We start from the raw sequence: 23,010 nt of genomic DNA, 5'->3' as shown, positions 1-23,010 counted from the left end.
TTTTTCCAAGCATTGATGGATATCTGACTATGATGAGTAGGAGGCTCTTAAAACTAGCAAGTGTTGCTTGTACTGATAAAATAATCCCTGTTTATTCCCCAAATAGCCATGAGTAAGATTTCTTTAAATGATAATAGGATAAAAATTATCATTGCCTTTAATAACCTATTTTGGTTATTCCAGTAGTAAGTAAAGTTGTCTGTTAACATGTTTCTAATGCTGAAACAACAAAACATCCCCCTTAATAGTGAAGAGGAAGGTAACTGAAATAGAAGCAATAAGATTAATTGTAATTAGAGAATTACCTCTTAGAGATCTCAAAAACAGTTATACATTGATAGAAGTCACAAGATTGGTTCTAAAAGATGGCACACACTAAGCAGAATTAAGTTTACCTCTACCAGAAAAGTCTAAATTAAGTAAAATAGAAGAGACATGATAATGTAACATAAAATGTAATTCTACAATTTCTACTTCCAGTTAAAATACATTAATAATATATCGCAATAGACCATGATTCTTGCCGTAATGGCCAGAAAAAATGGATAAACTAAAAATCATATATTTTTTAAAGACACATGAGACTTGTGGGAAGTAAATTTGACAAGGGCAGTATAACTTCCTAGGTGAAGAGATACAGGTAGCCTTTTTCTTCCCTGGGGCATTTGCCAAGCCTAGGCACAGGCAGGTAGAAGATGGGCCTGCCATAGGGAGAGAGGCTTCACTGGGTTTAAGCAACACCGGCAGAGCTTTTAAAGATTTCATTTATTTATTTTTAGAAAGAGGGGAAGGGAGGGAGAAAGAGAGGGAAAAAAACATCAATCAGTCACCTCTCACACTCCCCCAACTGGGGACCTGACCCACAACCTAGGCATGTACCTTGACTGGGAATCGAACTGGTGACCTTTTGGTTTGCAGGCCAGAACTCATTCCACTGAGCCACACCAGTCAGGGCCAGGAGACCTTTAATGACCATGAGGGGTAGCATGACAAGTTGGAATGTGGAGGATTTCTTAATCAAAGACATCATCCCCTCATGTAATAATATTACACATTGCAGTACACCTCTGCATTCAATCATGCTTCTTTGACTTCCATTTGGTACTGAACAGAAATGAGACCCCATATCTACACTTCAATGCAGTTCAGTGACTCTATGGGTTTTGCTCTGATATTCACCATTATATCTTAAGAGTTGGAATATTATCCATCTTCAGTTTATTTTCTGTCTAAACAAAACCATGCCAAAGATTGTGACAACAATAAAAAAGCCTCTAACCAAGTAAATATGACACTTTCTGCATGGTACATGTTGAGCAGAGTACTGTGCAGATTATCAATTCTAAGAAGGCAAAACACCATGTACCACTTGCAATCCCAGGAGAAGAGGCCCCTTGCATCTTGGTATCAGAGTCTGCAGGGAAAACAATACTGGATGGAACAACACTTTACCTACATAGAGAAGGGACAGAGCAAGATCAAGTTCAGTAGTAGATTTTGGTACCTCTGCCCAGCAGGCCCCTCCTGATAGCCAGCTCAGGGTGATTGGTCTGTGCTTCCTTCTGTCAGGCAGCAGTGGAAGGAACCATAACCCCTCTCTTGTAGAGTCTGAAATCCTGAAAGCTGGGGTGAGCCTGAGGCCATGGACATACATGCTTAAGCAGAACAAAGGATGACTTTTTTGCCTAAAACAGAGAAAGATATTTCCACACAAAGCACAGGTGTGTGGACTATATCTCTTGGTAAGGAAGTGCTCCAGGCCCAAAGCCCATTGTTATGAGCCAAGTGGAGATGGAAAGACTGCACGCAGAAGACTTGATTTTCCCAATAGCATAATTTCCCTTTGTTTGTAGTTTTCTAAAAGTTTTACCTTTCTTTGCTCTGATTTATAAGTGATTCTGCACTTTTCTTTCTTCCTGACCTATTTCCAGTGTTCAAGGCAATTGTGTCAACATACTATTCAAGAGAACATCAGCAGCGAGTCTGATAGAGTCAGGTTTAAACCTTAGATCCACTGAACTCTTGAGGTTAAGCATTTCCAAATTTTCAGCTGGGGCTATTGCAAGAAACAAATGTGATTACAAATTTGAAAGTGTGTAGTACCAAGAAGATGGTACCAAAAAGTAAATTGCTTTCCATTCTTTATACATACAAACTTTTTCTAAAGCTAAAAAATTTTTATAGTTAGGATAAGATTATGAATATAGCTATTTCATTCTTTTGGAGACAACTGTACCATCAGGCTCTATTGATCAACCTTGGTTTCTTAGTACCCATGTTGCATCAGCTGCATGATGGCGCTGCCCCTCAGCTGTTCTCCCCTGGTTCTGTTCCTTCCACATCCTCCAATTAACTTACTTAAGTGGCACTTTCATGTGTCACTCATCAGCTCAAGACAGTGTTCCTTATATTACATAATCATAGAATGAAAGAGCTGAGAGTAATCATAAAGATCATATGGTCAAAGGAAGGCAAATAGTTTTCATCTCAAGCACCAGCTACATTCATAGTTGATGGTAGCTCCTTGTACTGACCATGCTGCAAAGGATTCTGAGGCTCAGCACTGGCTTATCAGCTCTGTGGTTGGTTAGTGATGTCTTTCTCAGGTGTGGAAAGATAGATAATAGCACATACTAATAGGAAGCACATACTTCCTATTCCTAATCAAGTCCTATTCCTTCAGCTAATTCTTATGGTATGCCTTCATATTCTGAGTAATATGCTTATATGCTACTTCTTGATTTTTTACCTTTTTACTTCTAACTATAAAAAATGAGGATTAAGCTTTCTCTATAATTCTGTTCAACACACACATCTTGTCCCTCCATACACTAAAGAGACTAATATCATCATTTGGCTAGTTCAAAATTTGATGTTTACATTATTATGATTATGTAAAGGGTATCTACACCCAAGTTCATATAATATTAGATAATTATTTTCTCCTTCCTTACAAAATTTTGTGTTCCAAGAAATTTATAAATAACCTGTTTTTTATCTGTAGTTTTCTGTATACTTATTATTAGTTCAAAACCAAACTGTTCTCTAACTGTAAAAATTTCCTCTTAGTAGATTAAAATCTTTTTGGTAGTTTATTCATTTAATTTTGAAGTAACCATTTCTGAGACTTGTCAATGACCTGTAACCAAAAGCCAGTAGGAATATATCTGCAGTTGAATGAACTAAGTTTATTATTCATTGCAGCAAGGGAGAACACACAACACCAGGAACAGCAGGGTATCTCAGTAGAGGGTATTAGAAAGAATTCAAGGATTTGGGGGGTGGTTTAAGAAAAGGGGGCTTTGCCCAGAATTTGGATATTGTCAGAAAGTGAGAATAATTCTATGGTTGAGTATCTTAATAAATCTTAGCTAGAAAAATGAAGACTGGATTGACGCTAAAGCTGTAATTGGAAAGAAAGACTGTGAGATGAGAATATGTGATATTCTGTGGATTAGATTATGTTCATGTTTTTGTCTGTGATAAATCAAAAATACAATGTGGTCTTATTTTTTTCTATGATCATAGAGTAGTTTTGTCTCATAGTTATTTTCTGTGAATTGCTTGTGTTCAAGAGGAGAAAACCAAGACCTAACCTTGGGTGTAGGGTCAGGTCCTGGATGTCAGGGGTGCTTTTCTCTTTTTCAGCCTTCTGATCTGTTACTAATCTAATTTACCATATTTTAGGAGACTTACTCTATCATCTCTGTGACTCCATTCTCACCTCTTTGTTGGATCCCCTATTTCATGGATCTCTTCTATTTCTCTCTCTTGGCTTATTCTCCTTTTGTGGGAGGAATATGCCTTCCAATAGCTTAATGTGAAAAGGTAAACAGAAAGTGATTTTTAAATACCTTATGTATCAGAAAATGCATGTCAGAATACTTGCATGTCAGGAAAGATGTTAATTCCTCACTAGACTTACAGATAATTAGTAATTTAACTGGATATGGAATTTTTGCTTGGAAATCATTTTCCCTTATTATGAAAGCATTGATCAATTGCCTTTCAGCTTCTGGGGTCACTATTAAGAAACTTGGTGTCATTTTAATGTTTGATCTTTTGTTTAAAGCCAGCTTGACTTTATTTTTCACATTAGAAGCCTGTAGGATTTTTTATGGCCTCCAGATCTTTTAAATTTAACAATGATGTTCCTACTTGTGAGTCTTCTGTTCTTATCCATTGTGCTGGACACTTAGTGGGTTCTTTGTATATAGAAATATATATACTTCAGCTCTGAGACTCTGTCTTGAATAATTTCTTTGATTATGTTCACTCCTTCTTTCTGAGACTCCTATTACCCAGATATTGGCTCTATTAAAACAGTCTTTTAATTTCCTTGGTTTTTTTTTCTCTTATTTTTCCATTCCTTTGTCTTTTGGACTTGCTACAAGGGGAGATTTCCTTAACTTTTCCTTCAAATCCTGTGTAATCTTTCATTCTGTTACCATATTTTAAATTTCCATGAGCTCTTTCTTCTCTGAATGTTTCTTTTTTATAGTATTTTTACTTCATATCTTCTTTTATTTCCCTAAGAATAGTAATGATAATTTCTTTCCTTTCTCCATATAGACTTTATTTTCACAAATTACATTTTCCTGTTTTTAGTTTTTATATTTATGTGTTTGTTTTTGCCTCTTCCTTTTTAGAAACTTTCCTCAAATATCTCATGATCCTTACATATCTACATCTTTACTATAAAGCTAATTGGGTGCTGTTTCTGATGATGAGGCTTGCTCATTACAGGTTGCTCTAACTGGACACAAATATATAAGGAACGGCCCCTGACCAAAGAGGAGGTTGCAGTTAAATGCACACGAGTTGTTCATATTTTAATAAGTAAATGCTGTTTATATTAGGAAACTTCTAGCTATTAAGTTCATAAAATAGCACTCACAGAACATAACACCAACAGAAATGAAAATGTATTAAAGTCCTCTTCCATCATTGATTTTAAGAAAAATCTATGTTTTTGTCCTAGTACAGTTTCAGTGAGAAACTAACTTCCTCTTTGACTCTGACTTATAATTATCCCAGCCTTAGTCTTACAGTGGTTGGCAGTACTTTAAAATAGGAATGAGTCAGGCCAGTGACTCCCATTCTGAATGAACATTTCAGACTTGCATACAATCCAAAAAGAGAAGAGATAAAGGTAAGGGCTCTGGCTATTTTTCATGTTTTTGTTTTTGTTTTAGCCTAGAGACAGATTGATTTTCCTGTGGCCTTTGATCATAGAGACTGTCCCAGAAATTCAAGCAACAGACCCCATGAATGTTTGAAATATTTCATAAAATTATCAAAGTCTTAAAGAAACTGAGGTTTACTAATATCAAGTAATTGGGATGTTTACAGCAACAGAATAATGTCTAATTTCTTAACTTCTATGAAAATTACTGATATTTGTTCATGCATTGAAAATGTCAGGAAGAACAGACACCAAACAGTGGGTCCTGGGGAGTACCATTTGAAGTAGAGGTAAATTACTTGTTTGGTTACAATAAACATATTATTTTTCCTAAGTATGAAATGCTATTCTATAAAAACCAAACAAAGAACTAAAATAAATAAGTTTATAAAACCTGTTGGTATATGCAATTTGGGGCTCAAATGTAATGGTAAATATTTCAAGTCATTCTAGTATTATAGCTGGAATATAACTATAATCAATTAGATTTGCAAGTTGGCTTCAAGAAGTAATCGAAACTCAATTACAGTAGCTTACCTCCATAGAGGGTTGTTTTATTTACATAATAAAAATATTAGATATTCAGAGGTAGACACAGCAGGTAATTTCATATAATGAGTAGTCCAGGATCCTCTTAGCTTCTTCATCTGTTATCCTGAACATGTATATATTTTCGCCAAGACCATATGGCCATTCCAACTTTAGGTGTAAAATCATACTAACGTAGGGGAAGGGCAGAGAGCAAAAGGCATATGGTAAGCTGACTTTTCCAGGACCCCTATCCAGCAGACGTTCACTTACATTTTATTGGCCTGTCCTGATTCATTCAGTCAGCCCTCAGCTGCAAAGGAATGTGAGGACTCCTGGATACATTGCAGCAATGTTTGAACAAAACTGAGAATCTGTTAGTATGGTCAAAGTGGAGGGTAGATATTGTCTAAGCAAGCAGCAGGCTCTGTGGCTGATGGCTAACCTTGTTACCTCTTCCACAAAGCAAGAATATTTAACTCCTGTCTGAAACAAGAGGGTTATGTTTATGGAGAATTGAGAAACGTGCCAGAGAAGCAGCTAGCCCAAGTTCAAAAATGTATCCAATTATTGCAGTATTATTTGTAATTCAAAATGTTGGAAATGGACTTCTGGCCAAGATGGAGGCCTAGACTGACACGCTCTGTCTCCCTCCACAACTAAGGACTACAACTACTGCAAAACTAAAAATAAGAAGTTCTAGAAAATAAAGCTACATGGAAGTCCAACATATAAAGTCATAATCAAGTGGTGCTCATCCAGACAGGTAAGAAGGACAAAATCGCAGCTGAGAAAAATCAAATTGTGCTGGAGGCAGCAGCCGCAGCAGCAAACAGTGGGACCCGGTAAGCAGACACCCGTATTTGGGGGGATGAGAGAAGCACCTGGGAGCTGGCCCTGGCTGCAGACCAGACCCGTTGGCTCACGATGCCAATGCCGGGGAAGGCAGACCCCATTGTCTTGGACTGTGAGGCCCAGAGGAGGAGGCTCCCAGTATCTCAGCAGGAGTAACAGCAGAAATCCGTCTTGGACCCCTGCCCCAGGCAAAGCGCCACAGTGTGGTGAGAAAGGTCACCAGGTGGTGACGAGCACATGGGGCTGCGCCCAATATAGCGTAGGAGGTGTGACAGCGCCCCACCCAAGAAGGAAAGATAAACAAAATGGTCAGAATGGCAGAATTAATGATTGAAATACCAATCACACAGCTAACAAAAATAAATAAATAAATAAAGGCCTTGACCAATGAACAAATAGCAAATCTTTCTGAGGCTCAGTTCAGAGCTATAGTCATAAGGCAGCTTACAGACCTAACAGCAGGGCTGAATAAAGACAGGGAAGGAATGAAGGCTAGTCCTGCTGAAATGAACAAAAATACATAGAAGACAAGTGGTGAGAAAGGGAAAGCCATGGATCAAATCAACAAATCAGAACATAGGGAGGGAACAAATAGTCAACCAGTGCAGAAAGAGGAAACAAAAACAGAGAAATATGAGGAGAGGCTCAGAAACCCCTGTGACAGCTATAAGTGAACAAACATTCAAATTATAGGATTGCCCCAGGGTGAAGAAGAAGAACTAGAAATTGAAAAATTATGTGAAAAAATAGTGAAGCAGAACTTCCCTAACTTGGGGAAGGAAATGAACTTACAGGTCCAGGAAGCACAGAGAGTTCCGGATAGGCTAGACGCAGGGAGGACCACACCAAGACACATTGTCATCAAAATGTTAAAAAATAAAGATAAAGAGAGAATCTTAAAAGCAGCGAGAGAGAAGAGAAGAATTATATACAAAGGGGTCCCAATTAGACTACCAGCTGATTTCTCAAAGGAGACTTTACAGGCAAGAAGGGATTGGCAAGAAATATTCAAAGTAATGAAAATCAAAAACCTACAACCACGATTACTCTACCCAGTGAAGCTGTCATTCAGGATAGAAGGGCAGAGGAAGTGTTTCCAGGACAAAGTAAAACTGAAGGAGTTTGTTAGATCCAAACCACTGTTATATGAGATGTTAAAGGGACTTGTTTAGAAGAAGGAGGATCAAAACTATGAACGTTAAAATGAAAACTATATCACAACAACCAACAGCAGAAGCTAGGGAATCAAAACAAAGGCAAACTAAGTAGGCAACAAGAGGGGAAAAAGAATTATAGGTACGGGGAACATATCAGGGGGAGGTAAGCAGGGAGGGGGAAGGGGGAAAAGGGAGGGGGATGATGCAGGAATTAAGAAGCATAGTAGGAGGGAGTGGAGTAGACAGGAAGATGTTGAGAAGAACTATATGCACAACCAATGGGTGTGGACTAAGGGGGGGACAACTGGAAGGAGGGGGGAGCAGGGGGAAAAGAAATTGGACAACTGTAACAGCATAATCAATAAAATAAAATTAAATTAAAATTAAAATGATAAAAAAGATGTCAGAAATAACTAAATGTTTGAAACCTGAAATCAGGATAATTTGTCAAGAGCTTTTAGTTGACAGAGTAGCTAGTGAGTGTGCTCTCATCATACCATCTATAAAAGCCTTATAAGTATCTCTGGTTCCAGTTATCATTCACGTACAGACATGCCTACATTTGGGAGCAAAGCATCTGGAGCAGCCCACTCCTCGGCACCTGTGGAAGAGAATCAGACAGGCACTGGGATGCTTACTTGACTTCCTCTGTCCTGGAAGAATTAACTCCACTCTCCAGAAGGAGAAATCAAATTCTTCCTTGCTGATTTCTTAACTCTTCCATGAAATCCTCTGATAATCCAAGTCTATGTTGGACTCTCCCTTTTCTGACCTATTATACCAATTATCAGCAAATCAAAAGCACAAATTCTGAATATTGTTATATAGACTTCACAAGACTATGTCTTATCCTGCTAAATCCAGTGTGTGCTTCTCAACAGCTAGAACTCTATGACAGGAGGGGTCCTGGAAAGCAAGAAGTCCTCCAGCATCTAGGGCAAAGAAAGTGCTATCGAAGATGCACAGATATATGGATGCTGGGGAGTCTAAAGACACCCTTTAGCTAGTTTAAAAGAGTAGCATGAATCTCAGAAGAATCCTGTTAGATGATTTTTAAATTGCTAAACAGTGTGATCTTCCCTTCTTGGGACAAATTTTAGTAAATAATCTAACTTGGTGTCTAGAAGTGTGCACTTTCATGGTAGAAGATAAATTATATCAGATTTGAGTCATGTGCTTTTAGTATAAGGGTCCAACTCTAACCCTACCCTAAGCAAAGAATGCTGTCAGTCCCCCATGATAACCCTTCCTATACCCTTGGGTGGTATTTCCTCAGCAGCTGCCATGTGCCTCCTCCTCTCTTCTCTCTTCTCCACCATGAAGAATTTGACAAGCTTATTCCTAATAAGGCAACAAAGATTGATGAAATGAGATATCTTTACCCAAAAGTAGTTAACAGAGGACAGAATCACAAGCCAATACAATAGAAATGTAATGGTGGCATGTCTGGTATCAGCAAAAAAAAAGGTTAAGAGAATTTTCTTTTGTGTAAGAACTTTCCAGTTACTCATCAAACTATTACATAAAGTAGGCAACTATTCTCACTATTATCAATAAATAGCTCCTGTTTTTTTAAAGTATATTTTATTGATTATGTTGTTAGAGTAGTTCCAATTTTCCCCCCTTTTCTCCCCTCTGCCCATTACCTCCCTTCCCTCCAGCAATCCCACCCCCCTTAGTTCATGTCCATGGGTTGTTCATATAAATTCTTTGGCTTCACCCTTTCCTATACTATTCTTAAGTTCCCCGTGTCTGTTTTGTACCAAACAATTATGCTTCTTAATCCCTGCAGCATTTTGCCATCTCTCCTCCCTCTCCCTCCCAGCTCACAAACCTCCAAATCAACTCCATACCTATGATTCTGTTCCCATTCTGGTTTGCTTAGTCGAATTTATTTTTTTATTTTTTAGATTCAGTTGTTGATAGTTGTGAGTTTGTTGTCATTTAGTGTTCATAGTTTTGATCTTCTTTTTCTTAAGTAAGTCCCTTTGACATTTCATACAATAATGGTTTGGTGATGCTGAACTCTTAGCTTTACCTTATCTGGGAAGCACTTCATCTGTCCTTCCGTTCTAAATGATAGCTTTGCTGGATAGAGTAATCTTGGTTGTAGGTACTTGCTTTTCATCACTTTGAATACTTGTTGTCAGTCCATTCCAAATGATAGCTCTGCTGGATAGAGCAATCTTGGCTGTAGGTCCTTGCCTCCCATCACATTGAATAGTGTTTGCCAGTCCCTTCTTGCATGCAAAGTGTCCTTTGAGAAGTCAGCTGATAGTCTTATAGGCACTCCCTTGTAGGCAACTCTCCATTTCTCTCTTGCTGCTTTTAGGATTCTTTTTATCTTTCATCTTTGGCATTTTAATCATGATGTGTTCTGGTGTGGTCCCCTCTGGATCCAGCTTGCCCGGGACTCTCCGTGCTTCCTGGACTTGTATGTCCATTCCCTTCCAAAATTTGGGAAGTTTTCCTCCATTATTTCTTCACATAAGTTCCCAATTTCTTGCTCTTCCTCTTCTGGCATCCCTATGATTCGGATGTTGGCATGTTTAGAGTTGTCCCAGAGATTCCCAAGCCTCTTCTCATTTTTTCCAATTTCTGTCTCCTCACTCTGCACTGGCTGACTGTTTTTTTCTTCCTTATGTTCCAAATAATCGATTTGAAGCTGGGTTTTCTTCCCTTCACCATTGGTTTTGTGTGGATTTTCCTTCGTTTCACTTAGCATAGCCTTCACTTCTTTTATGTGTTTGCTGTACTCAAGTATATCTATCAAGCCTGTGAGCATCTTTATCACCAGTGTTTGGAATTCTGCATGTTAGGTTGGCTATCTCCTCATCTGTTAGGTTGGCTCTGTCCTTGTCACTCAGTTCTCCTACTGGAACCCTGATCTGCTCCCTCCTTTGGGCCATCTGTCTCCCCATCCTGACAGGCTCCTGTGTTTGTCTCCGTGTCCCAGGCAGAGCTGTCACTCCTGTTACGTTGCAAGGGGCAGAGCCTTAGGGATTCGTTAGTACAGGGCGACCTGTTTCACCACGTTGTGGTGCTGTATGTGGAGGAGGGGCCTGAGAGGGAACAATGCCACTTGCCCAGCACTTGCCCTTTTTCCAGGCACTTCTCCCATTTCCATATGGGACTGGTGTCTCTCTAGCTGTTGCCCTGGCTGTCGTTCCCAGAGTGGATGGGTCTGTGGACATTCTAGGATCCTAGGGGTCCTTTAAATAAGCAGACTCTGCTGAGAGACTGGCAGTTTCTTCCTCTGCCCCAACCCCCATGGGTTAGCACAATCAGAAGCAATGAGGCTTGGTTTTTCCTGGTGCTGGGGCTGTGAGCTGAGTGGTCTGGTGAGGAGCTGGGTACACTACCCAGGTGTCCCTTCTTACTTTTGAAAATGTATAACAGTGCTTTCTGCCAGCCTGCCGCCACTGCTGCTGCTGCCACCACCACATCACGTCCTTTCTGCCCTGGCTCCGCCCCAGCTCCGCCCCTCCTACCTGTCTGGATGAGTATTTCTTCTTTATATCTTTGTTTGTTGGACTTCCATGCAGTTTGATTTTCTGGAACTTCAGGTTGTTTCTAGTTTTGAGGTAGTTGTATTCCTTCTTAGTTGTGGAAGGAGTTGCAGCGTGTCTGTCTACGCCTCCATCTTGGCCGGAAGTTCCCTGTTTTTTTTAATCTGTAGACTTAATAAATGAATTCACACTTTGTAAGTTTAATAAATATTATTTAAATATACATGTTTCCAAAGTGCTGAGTGATGAGTTAGAGAGGCAGTAAAATTCGGTGTTATGATCACGGGTTCTAAGTCTGACTTCCTGGTTTGGCACCTACACTATTGAGGCAAGTTACCTAAATGTCTTTGCTCCTCAATCTTTTCATCTGTGCAATTGGATATAATATTACCTACCTCATGGAGTTATTGTAAGAATTAAATAAGACCATACATATAAGCACTTAAAACTTTGCCTGACACATAGATAATGCTTTATAAATGTTAGCAGCTATTTTAGTAAGATTTATTTTATTTCTAAATGAATGAGAAATAGCAAATTTTTGGCTAGTGAATTACAGATTTGGGGCAGGACTTTATATTTTAGTTTTCAATAACTTTATAGAGAATACTCAACAAAATCAGCAGTTTCTGTAAGATTACGAGTCATAATTTACACACCATTTTCAAAAGGAACATGTTGGGGTTCACTACATGATCTTGAAGTTTTCTTTTTTATATAAATGCCTGTTTTACATTTTGATTTACAGATTGAAGCTGTCCCTAAAGATAATTCTACATTATCTGAGAGGAGGAGAGAACTCCACAAGGAAGTTGAAGTAGCTAAAAGGAATTTGACCCAACAGGTTAATATCACCTCTCATTTAATCTAAGAATGGTTAATATGAAATTGTTGGGTTTTTAACAGTAATCCACAAAACCTCATCAATAGAGAGTCAGCAAAGAGAGTATGATCCTAATTAATGTGGGTCTGTGTCTTCATATTAAAGTCCATTCAAACCTTACATTAAATTTGGGGGAAAAAAGAATGTGCTTGAACCAAAAAAAGTATATGTAATAGCATGTGATTTTTTTAATACAAAAATTTATTTAAATAAAATTATTGAAAATAAACAATAAATGTTTTATTTCATCAATATCTAATTTAAAATTTTAAAATCTTACTTATTTAAGCCACTGCCAAAGTATTTTAAAGCATGCTTTTGTCTCTTCTTTTCTTAAATTTATTTGAAAATACAGTCTGAATAAGAAAAAGTTCTATTGTGTTAAACATGTTATCATACTTGTACATTCTTTTATAAGATAAATAAATACTTGGAGTTAAGGCAGGAGAATTACTTTGTTTTATGTTTTAATAAGAGAAATTCTACATAGGAAATAAAAACATAGCCTAAGAAATAAGTCAAAATATGTTATGTTTTTCAAAAGAAAATTCTATCAGAAGTTGAATCTAAGTTAGTAGAACAACAACTTGCAGAAGAAAACAAGCTTTTAAAGGAGCAAGAAAACATGCGAGAGTTGGTATTCAGCCTCATTCGTATGACTCAAGTCAAAATTGATGAGAAGGAGCAAAAATCCAAGGATTTCCTGAAAGCTCAGGTAATGCATTTTTGTAAGCATTCACAAATTACTGTAAGAGTTGAGGGTGGCCTCATTTTAATACAATGTTCATTAGAAAGCTGTAATTTTTAAGTCTTCTTCAAATTTCACTGATGATACAGCTTCCCAAAGTAAGACTCAATCATGCCCCCAAAAATAGTCCCAGGATTCAATCAGCATTAGTCAACAATTTGGAGAGAGAAAGAGTTAGATCAATCACAATGAGCAGAGGGCTTGAACAGGTGACAATCAGTAAGAATGTGATGAACATGGCTGACAGCTGCACAAGCCACAGGTATCTAACATCCAACTGTGATTTATTGAGGAACAACTCAAGAGCACGTAGCATTAGACTGCTCTCTCTCCCAAGTTCATCAAACCATCTTTACTTAAACCAATGCTGTGATGCCCTTAGTTCCTGCTTCACCTGGTGACTATCCTGGGCTCTGGACAAAGTACAAGAGCTGACTCAGTGCCACATCCCAAAACAAAGATGAAACCAATAACAAAATCAACCCTCCTGCCATATTAGCTGAAACTCTAATATTAGAACCATTTATTTCTCTTAAAGATTATGTCCAAAGGTTCCTTGTTAAAAATGATTATGATATGACATATTGCTAAACTAGAAAACCTGAATTTACCATGTGGCCCAGATGTTGGTCATTTCTAAATGCAATCTTTGTTCTAATTCTGAGCAAGTATTTACAGAGTAGTAATTCTTCTTTTCCCCCCCAGAAAGAACTCACATTGAAGCATTAGTGAACAATATGGTTAAGTAAAGATTTTGCAAAGAAGACTGAGGAAAATATCTACACCACACAACCCACAGCAAACTCTTCAAATTCCTCATTAGTTGTTTTTTTTTTTTTTTTCACCTTAGAAGATTGAAGAAATTAATAGAGGTTTAGCATGGTTAACCCAGTAGAGTTCATAGGGTAGCTGGGTTTCATAGAGTAAAGGAAGCAAAGGCAGTGATGGGGGAGAATGGAGGAGGAAAGAAAGTGACTTGAGAGAACATGTGGTGGAGAAGAGGAGGAGAAGCAACAAAACACGGGAAGGAGAGAGCAGTGGGATACTTGTAATAAGGAACAATGATCTGTTTTGTGAATTAGACAATTTTTAAATTAATCTCAAAATTGATACATATGTTATCTTTGTGTCAAACCAAACCTCATTATTAAATGAGCTCATTCTTATAAAAGCACACAATTCTTTCTCTTTAAATAGGGAAATCAAGGAAGGAAAGATAGTGTTTTCCTTAAGTAGTCTTAGCATTGGGAATTAGTCTGCTAAACATTAGCTGTAATAAACTATAATTTTCATGAGACAAGTCAATTTTATTGTATTTCAAATGTCATCTACATCCCTAAAAAAAGACAAAAAAGTGAAGGAAAAATCCAATGTTGCTATTACCCCCAAGATGGAGTTGATGATACTCAACTTTTATATCTGTTTAATTCTTCACACATAAAGTTACTTAAGTAATATTAGTTATTTCCTGAATCCTATTATCACTGAGAGCAGCATAAAATTGCTCATGTCAATCTTGGCTTTAATGCCTAATTTCTTTTTAATCACCCATGCTAAATGGGTTTTGCTCTCACAGCCCTCAACAGAAGGCCAACAGAAACTATTTTCTCTGGTTTCCATCAGCAAATATTTCATCGTTGAACATATTCCTATACTGGATAAAGGACTCTGCATCTTTCCATTTGAGGAATATAACTAGTGTATTTAGACTTGGTATATTTTTAGTACTTTTAAACTGTAAGTGCTGACACAATATTCATGTGTAATCTGTAACATCTTATGACTGATCTCAGTATGGTGCTGTATTGTGTAGGAAAACACACTCAATATGCCAAAAAAAAAAAAAAAAAAAAAAGGAAAAGTGCTTTAAAGTCATGGCTTGTCTCTAAGAAAATATTACAGAGGATTCAGTTCATCACATTTATCAAAACTTACCACAAAGCCCCTTCCCTTATCTTTATTCCATAAACTCCTCACTCACCCAGCCCACTTTGGCTCCCTCAAAATTTCCCCGAACTTCTCCTCAAACCCATTCTGTCTAAACTGGCTCTCCCCCCCCCTCCTTTCTCATTCTTTCGCTTCCTTAATCAACCCTTTGTCCTAGCTAGTATGATTTAGTTCAGTTGGTTAGGCAATTTTCAGATCTCCCCAGGTCTGTACAAAGGGTTTTTCTCAATGAAAGAGTGAGGCTGCAACAGTCATATGTTGGTGGTGGACTTTTTAAAATTATTATTTAAAATTATTTCACACATAATTTTTATATTTTAGCAAAAGTATACCAACATTGTAAAGGAAATCGAGGCAAAGGATCTTGAAATCAGGGTACACAAGAAGAAAAAACATGAAATTCATCGGAGGTAAAAGAATTACATGATAATTTATCCAGGTAGGTGGGGAAAAAAACCAGATCCTAATTTCATGATTTTCAAAAACACTTATATTTTTCACAGACTCAGAGAGTTTGCTAAACTGTATGACACTGTTCGGAATGAAAGAAACAAATTTGTTAACTTACTTCACAAAGCTCATCAGCAAGTAAATGAAATAAAAGAAAGGCACAAAATGTCATTAAATGAACTGGAAATTTTAAGAAATAGTGCAGTTACTCAAGAAAGGTAAGTGTTACAATTATTATCCTTTCAAAGTCTTCTTTCTGATTCATTGAACTCTAAAATACTGTGGAGATAATAAAATAGAAAATAATAGTCCTTTACAAAGCTAGAATGCCCTTACTCAACTAAATGTGATTCTTTATTCTTCTACTGTTTGGGAGCCATCTGTTTAGGTGAAGGAAAAATTATTATATATGTAACTATGTTTACTATGATTATTTTCATTTATCCAATTAGAAAAAAGCACCAGTTTTACTATTTACATATAATGTTAGAAGACAATCAAATGTTTATTAACCAGCATTCCCTGGTAGTAAGACTTGAAGCATCTTATGTGCTTGTGAGAGACAGTACATTGGTTAAGAGAGGTGGCTTTCTAGATTCAACCCCCAGCGCTGCTACTTTACTAGCTGTGTAACCTTGGGCAAAATACCTTTCTGGGCTCACTTTCCTTACGCATAAAAATTGTTCTTATTTTATAGGACTTTTTGTTATTAAACAAATTAAGCTATGTAAAAATATTCAGAAATTTCTGGCAAATGGTTTTTTTATTAAATTTATTATTTATCGTGTGCCAAGATCTATTTGACTCTTACTTAATTTCAATATTTAGTCTACCAAGCAAGCCTATGTAGCCTGAAATCTTTCTGGTGTCCATTTATTGCCCAGTTTCCTTTTATAAAGATATTACAAATGGGCCCTTGTGTGTAAATAGTGGAGGCATGGGAGTCGAATGGGGGAAGGGATCTGTATGAAAAAGAAAATCTAATTTCCTAATCAGGTTCTAATCCTTCATGAAAGTAAAATATCATTTATAGAAAACATGCATTCATTTGGCATTTATTGTGAAGCTATATTGAGTCAGGTACCATCTCAAGTCCAATGGACATTATCAGATATAACCATCTCTGTCCTTAAGAGAGCAGTCCTCTGAGGACAACAGAGCAGTAAGTGAACAACTATAGTCTCTAGCTTTGATAAAGGAAGTCAGGGGAGTGTTGGGGCACAAAAGAAAGATGTCCTAATCTTATGGAGGGAGTCTGAGATCTGAGAAGATTACAGAAATTCCTAAGAGTATCATATGATGAATATCAGAGAAGGAAAACTCTGACTCCAAAAAACCTCCGCTGCCTTGCGGCATACCTCTTCAGGGGAAAGGCTAAGGGAGTAAACCCCGACAGAAAATCCGAAGCCGGAGTCCCTAAGGCGGTTTGACATTGTAGTCAACACCGGCAACTCCTGCGGCGCACCTGAAGCCAAGCTGTATTGACTTTGTCTTTCCCTTGGACCCTTCAGCTGCGAAGAGAGGGGGGGTCTGCTGCATGGGCAACAGCAGACCCTCCATATCACCCTGCCCAGGCTCTGTAGCTTCAGTTTCACTTGAGAGGACACTCCAGCGTCATCGCAAGATGTCGACTCAACACGGGAGGAGACAGATACCGGTTATAAGCTCATCCGATTGGCGAAGGAAACGAGCGCCAGGGGTCTCCTCTGATGGTGGGAGAGGTCATCGCACCTCACTGGACAGCTACCGTCTCGCCATGGCTCGCCTGCCCCACTGGGTGCGTGGGGATCAGAGAGGCGCCTCTCGAAAAGTGGGCCACAAAACACCCGCACCAGTTAATTCCAAGCAAACAACAAGAAAGAAGCCTCCGGCTCTTCGCCTCGCTAGCTGGAACATCAGGACCATGTGCCCCGGACTTACTGCAGACCTTCCGTGGATCAAGGGTGCCAGGAAAACCGCTGTCATCGATAGGGAACTGGCATGACTAAACATCGACATTGCGGCTCTACAGGAGACCCGGTTGGCCGACAACGGAACTATCAGAGAAACCAACTACACCTTCTACTGGCAAGGGAAGTCTCCGGACCAACCAAGACAGCACGGTGTTGGGTTCGCTGTGAAGAACACGCTTGTTAACTCCATAGAGCCACCCACAGGAGGCACAGAGAGACTACTTACCCTCCGATTGTCAACAACTTTCGGCCCAGTCAGCATTCTTAGCGCGTATGCCCCAACCCTCTGCGCCACCACCGAAGAGAAAGAACAGTTCTACCATGCACTGGACGAAGCGTTATCCAAGATTCCCAGAAGTAACGCTCTCTATCTCCTTGGAGACTTCAACGCAAGAGTAGGAGCCGACCACATGGCCTGGCCCACCTACCTTGGAAACTTTGGGAGAGGAAAGATCAATGAGAATGGTCAGCGACTGCTTGAGCTTTTGTGTCACCACGGCCTGTGTGTGACAAACACATTCTTCAAGTGCAAAGAGATCCACCAGGTGTCATGGAGGCACCCCCGCTCCCGTCATTGGCACCAGCTTGACCTCGTCATCACCAGAAGAACGGATATTGGCAGCACCCTCCTCACCCGCAGCTACCACAGTGCAGACTGTGACACGGACCATGCCCTCGTGGTAAGCAAGGTGCGCATAATGCCGAAGAGGTTGCACCACTCCAAGATGAAGGGTCGCCCACGCATCAACACCAGTTGTGCCAGCAACCCAGTTAAGACCCAGCAATTCATCAACAAGATGGAAGATGCACTCGGCGAGGGAGTGGCGGCAGATGACATTATCGAATCCAATTGGCCACGTCTCCGCGACGCCATATACAACTCCGCCATTATTGCTTACGGGAAGAAAGAGCGGAAGAACGCTGACTGGTACGAGGCTCACTGGGAAGAAATGGAACCCGTGATCGAGGCTAAGAGGAAGGCCCTACTGGCTTACAAGGTCACGCCCACTCCCAGTACACTTCAAGCTCTACGGGCTGCCAGGAACAAAGTCCAGAAGACCGCCCGCCACTGTGCCAACACCTATTGGCTAAACCTGTGCAGAAGCATTCAGGAAGCCGCCGATATAGGCAACGCACGAGGAATGTATGAGGGTATCAAGAAGGCAACAGGCCCAATCCCCTCCAAGATCGCCCCCCTTAAGTCCAAGACAGGTGAGGTCATCACTGACCAGGAACAGCAAATGCGGCGGTGGACCGAGCACTACCTCGAGCTGTACGCAACGAAAAACACCGTAACAGACACTGCTCTTAACGCCATCCCAGACCTACCAGTCATGGAGGAGCTAGACACCCCACCTACTGCGGCAGAGCTCGGCAAAGCCATCGACCGCCTCGCTTGCGGGAAAGCACCAGGAAGCGACGGAATCCCTCCAGAAATCCTAAAGAGTGGGAAACCAGTCCTGCTACAGCCGCTCCACCATCTACTCTGTCTCTGCTGGAAGGAGGGTTACATCCCCCAGGATATGAGAGACGACAACATTATCACCATGTACAAGAACAAAGGAGACCGCAGCGACTGCAACAACTACCGGGGCATCTCTCTCCTCAGCGTCGTCGGCAAAGTATTCGCCCGGGTCGCTCTTGCCCGCCTGCAGACCCTTGCTTCCCGCGTCTACCCAGAGTCCCAGTGTGGCTTCAGAGCTGGCCGATCAACAGTGGACATGATCTTCTCCCTACGCCAGCTGCAGGAGAAGTGTCACGAGCAGCATAAACCACTCTACCTCGCCTTTATTGACCTCACGAAGGCGTTTGATCTGGTCAGTCGAAGCGGACTCTTCAGCTTGCTATGGAAGATTGGCTGTCCACCACATCTGCTTGCTGTGGTCATGTCCTTTCACGACAACATGCACAGCACGGTGTCCTACAACGGCGCAACCTCTGAGGCCTTCCCAGTCAGCAGCGGAGTAAAGCAGGGCTGCATCCTCGCGCCTACGTTGTTCGGAATCTTCTTCTCCATGCTCCTCCAATACGCCTTTAAGGACTGCAGCGAGGGTGTCTTCATTCACACCAGATCCGATGGCAAGCTCCACAGCCTGGCCCGTCTACGAGCCAAGAACAAAGTCAAAGAGGTGCTCATCCGTGAGATGCTCTTCGCCGACGACGCAGCTTTGACATCACACTCCGAAGAGGGACTCCAGCAGCTAGTCACTTGCCTTTCCCACGCATGCAAGGAGTTCGGACTAGCCATCAGCCTGACGAAGACGAATGTTATGGCTCAAGGCACGGGGACTCCCCCATGCATCACCATCGACGGATACACCCTGGAGGTTGTCAACGACTTCACTTACCTCGGGTCCACCATCTCGAGCTCTCTGTCAGTCGACTTGGAGGTCAACCGGAGAATCGCCAGGGCAGCCACAGTTATGGCCAGACTGAACCGGCGAGCGTGGAACAATTCCAGCCTCACTGAGAAAACCAGACTGCGCATCTACCAAGCCTGCGTACTCAGCACTCTCCTCTATGGCAGCGAGACGTGGACCACCTACGCAAGGCACGAAAGGAAACTCAACAGCTTCCACATGAGGTGACTGCGACGCGTCCTGCATGTCGCCTGGCAGGATAAGGTCCCCAACACCGAGGTGCTGAAGCGAGCCAATATGAGCAGTTTGCATGCAGTTCTTAGCGAGAGACGCCTCAGATGGCTCGGCCATGTCAAAAGAATGGATGCAGGCCGTATCCCCAAAGACCTCCTCTACGGCGAGCTAGCAGAAGGCAAGAGGATGACAGGGCGCCCAAAACTGCGGTTCAAAGACATCTGCAAAAAGGACATGACACAATGCTCCATCAATCTCAACACATGGGAAGTTCAAGCAGACGACCGCCTAGCATGGAGGCTCGCGGTCAGGCAAGGTACGTCACGCGCGGAGGCTGCGCGCAACAAGGAGGCGGTCCAGAAAAGATCGAGGCGGAAGCAGCGTCAGCAGCAGCAACAACAGCCATCTGCCTTCACCTGTACCAAGTGCAGCAGGGATTGTCACTCCCGAATCGGACTGCACAGCCATTCTCGGCGGTGCAGATAGACTCTCAGGAAGCTACGCCATCGTCTCTCGAGACGGACGGCTGCCGACGACGACGACTACTATTGTCATTTCAAGGGATGTACTAAAGCAAGAGCTACTTTGATACTGTTTGTGTTTCAAAGTTCATTGTTTTTAAAGAAACTAAGAAAAATTATAATCTTATTCATTTCCCATTATTTTTAAAGAAAACTACAAAATTCCATGCTGAAACATGCCAACAATGTCACCATCAGAGAAAGCATGCAAAATGATGTATGTAAAATTGTAGCAAAACTTCAGGAAATGAAAGAGAAAAAGGAAGCCCAGTTGAATAACATTGACAGACTTGCTCATATGATCACAATGATTGAAGAGGAGATGGTGCAGCTTCGCAAAAAATATGAACGAGCTGTTCAGAGCCGAAATGAAAGGTAAAAATCACGAACCTATTGGGAGAACAAAACACCCAGAGATCCTATTTAGAAATGTTTGCCCTTTTTCTATCTGGACTTGACAGTGAGTAGTGAGGAACATTTGACGTTCAGTTTTTATTAGTTTGGTGGGGAGGGGTAGCTGTATGTTTTGCCTGAAAATAAGAAACTGCTCTTTTAGGAGAGACAGGCAAGAGTAGACTTTTGGAAGTCACTTACTTGAAGGTCCGCTTACTTGAAGATCAAAGTTCTTCCACAGATTACCATTCGGGATGCCTCTAATACCATCAAATTATTTCAGTCAATCTGACATAAGTCTTTGGATCATGTAGCTATCTTTGTGACAGGTTTGTTCATATTACGATATTTATTCAGCCATTCCCCCAGTTCATTTTCTTGGCAAGTAAGACCTTTAGGAGTAGCATTGTTTCTCCCAGGCTACAATTATATCATTACTCAATTGCTGCTTTAGCAGTTTTACCAAGTTTATTGTGCTTTGAAAAATACGGCATGTAAGATTATAGGACCCCATTGTAATTATATCTGGTATTGTTACTGAACACAAGTTGAGGTCCCACTGCCCACCACCACACTTTAGGCAAAATCACAGAGGCAAGAGTTTGGTGATAAAGGGAAAGAGTCTTTATTCATAAGCAGTTACTTAAGCCTATCAAGTCACAGCTTTAATTATATAAGCCTGTCAATTAAGGCTAAACTCTAACACCTGGGTTCTCCTATCTTTTCCCCTGTTAGTTTCTTTAAGATTAGTTTACAAACTAAAACAACATAATACATAAAAGCTACACAATTCTGGAAGAAAGGCAGGCTTCTGCCTCATAGCCTGTTCCCTTTAGAACACCCAAAGAATAAACCTGCCACCCTCTGCCAAGCCAGCCCAATCCTAGGCTGTGCCCAGAGTTCCTTCCCATGTAAAATACCATCTCTTGGAAAAATAAAGGCAGTTGCAGCACAATCATCCAGGCAATCTCGAGAAAGAAGATAATGAGAGCCCGAGCCTGAGAGTAAGCCACATTAAGAGCCAGAAAAGCTCCTGAGCCAAAGAGCCAGCCCTTTTTATTTCCATTGGCCTTGGAGGCATTCAGCTTCTCAGCCAATACTATCCTAGACTGCTTTCCATTGCCTCCACAAACTCCTCCTATGGCCCCTCCTACTTCTCCCAATGATCTTAATCAAATCTCTCTGTATCAGTATCAGATTGTTTTTCATCGACCCTTGATTGTGTTCTGTGTAAGTGCTGGACCCTGAAGGTACAAAAAGATGATAAAACATTGCTCCTGGTTTATATTTTCAAGAGAACTGAGATCATGAGACAAAATATAGAGCTAAGATTAGCCAAATACAACTATATGAACACAGGTTTTGAGTAGAAAGAGAGGCAATTAAAGATTGACAGCCTTGGTTCCCACACCATCCCTCCTCCCCCTGCCTGCTTGCAGTTCCTTGGGAGTTTCCCATGATAGTGGAGTACATCAACCCAAGCTCTGTTTGGCCTTGATCAGCTCTCAGAATCACAGATGTGAGATAACGACTGAATTCAATACTGCCATTTTTCTTCCTCCTATAAAATAACCCCCTCCTTCCCTAGGAGCCTGGAGTTGGGCCATTCACTGCACAGCTTCCTCCCTGCTTGCTAATTCCCTCAAATAAACTTCTTTTCTTCCGCTCACTGCCTCCTCATGGTTCACTGAGTGACACCATTCTTACAAAGATGAACTGTGGGATAATGGACATACACAGTGTGTGGGAAGAACTCCAGGGTGGTGAAGGATACCATTTGTCAAAGGGGTGGCAGGTGTTTTCTCTGGAGGCGGGTAGTTTTCTTATTTGTCTCCTGGCATAAGCGAAAGCATTTGGGCAATGCACTGCCAGGCTCTGGTCAGATCTGTGGGGCTGGAATTAGAAATTTCTTACTTTGTTTCTTCCCCATATTCTCATTAGGAAGGGTCTTTCCCCTGGCATTATTATAAATGATAGAATTTTGCCTGTTTATTAAGAAATTTGCATCAAAAACAGTTAATTTTAAAAGAACCTAATGGGCTTGGCAAGTTACCTAGAACAGAATCACTGCAGGAATGCATTCCCTGGCCTGGGTACATCTGGCCAGACCTTGGTTGGCAAATCTGTTCCAAGAAAAGGGTCTGCAGAAAATCAGACTATGGGATCACTCTGTTCATGCATGAGGAATGACATTCTTTCCCACCCCAGGAAATCTTGGGGACATGCAGAATACTGTGATAGCCAACTACATGGTCATCTCAGAGCTGAGATATTAAACAACAGTTCCT

General features: G+C 40.8%; 1 protein-coding gene across 1 annotated transcript in view; it reads left to right on the top strand.

The window, feature by feature from the left end:
- CCDC146 (coiled-coil domain containing 146) overlaps positions 1-23,010 on the top strand; it is a 141,028-nt gene that overhangs the window by 98,246 nt on the left and 19,772 nt on the right. The window contains exons 9-13 of the mRNA XM_090286727.1: positions 11,983-12,078; positions 12,662-12,832; positions 15,134-15,222; positions 15,316-15,480; positions 20,480-20,704. Coding sequence (XP_090142853.1) covers positions 11,983-12,078; positions 12,662-12,832; positions 15,134-15,222; positions 15,316-15,480; positions 20,480-20,704 — 746 coding nt within the window. The remainder of the gene's footprint in view (positions 1-11,982; positions 12,079-12,661; positions 12,833-15,133; positions 15,223-15,315; positions 15,481-20,479; positions 20,705-23,010) is intronic.

This window comes from Furipterus horrens, unplaced genomic scaffold, assembly GCF_987537825.1.
Source record: "Furipterus horrens unplaced genomic scaffold, mFurHor1.1.pri manual_scaffold_9, whole genome shotgun sequence".
NCBI lineage: Eukaryota > Metazoa > Chordata > Mammalia > Chiroptera > Furipteridae > Furipterus > Furipterus horrens.
This window is presented reverse-complemented; position numbering and strand designations above follow the sequence as displayed.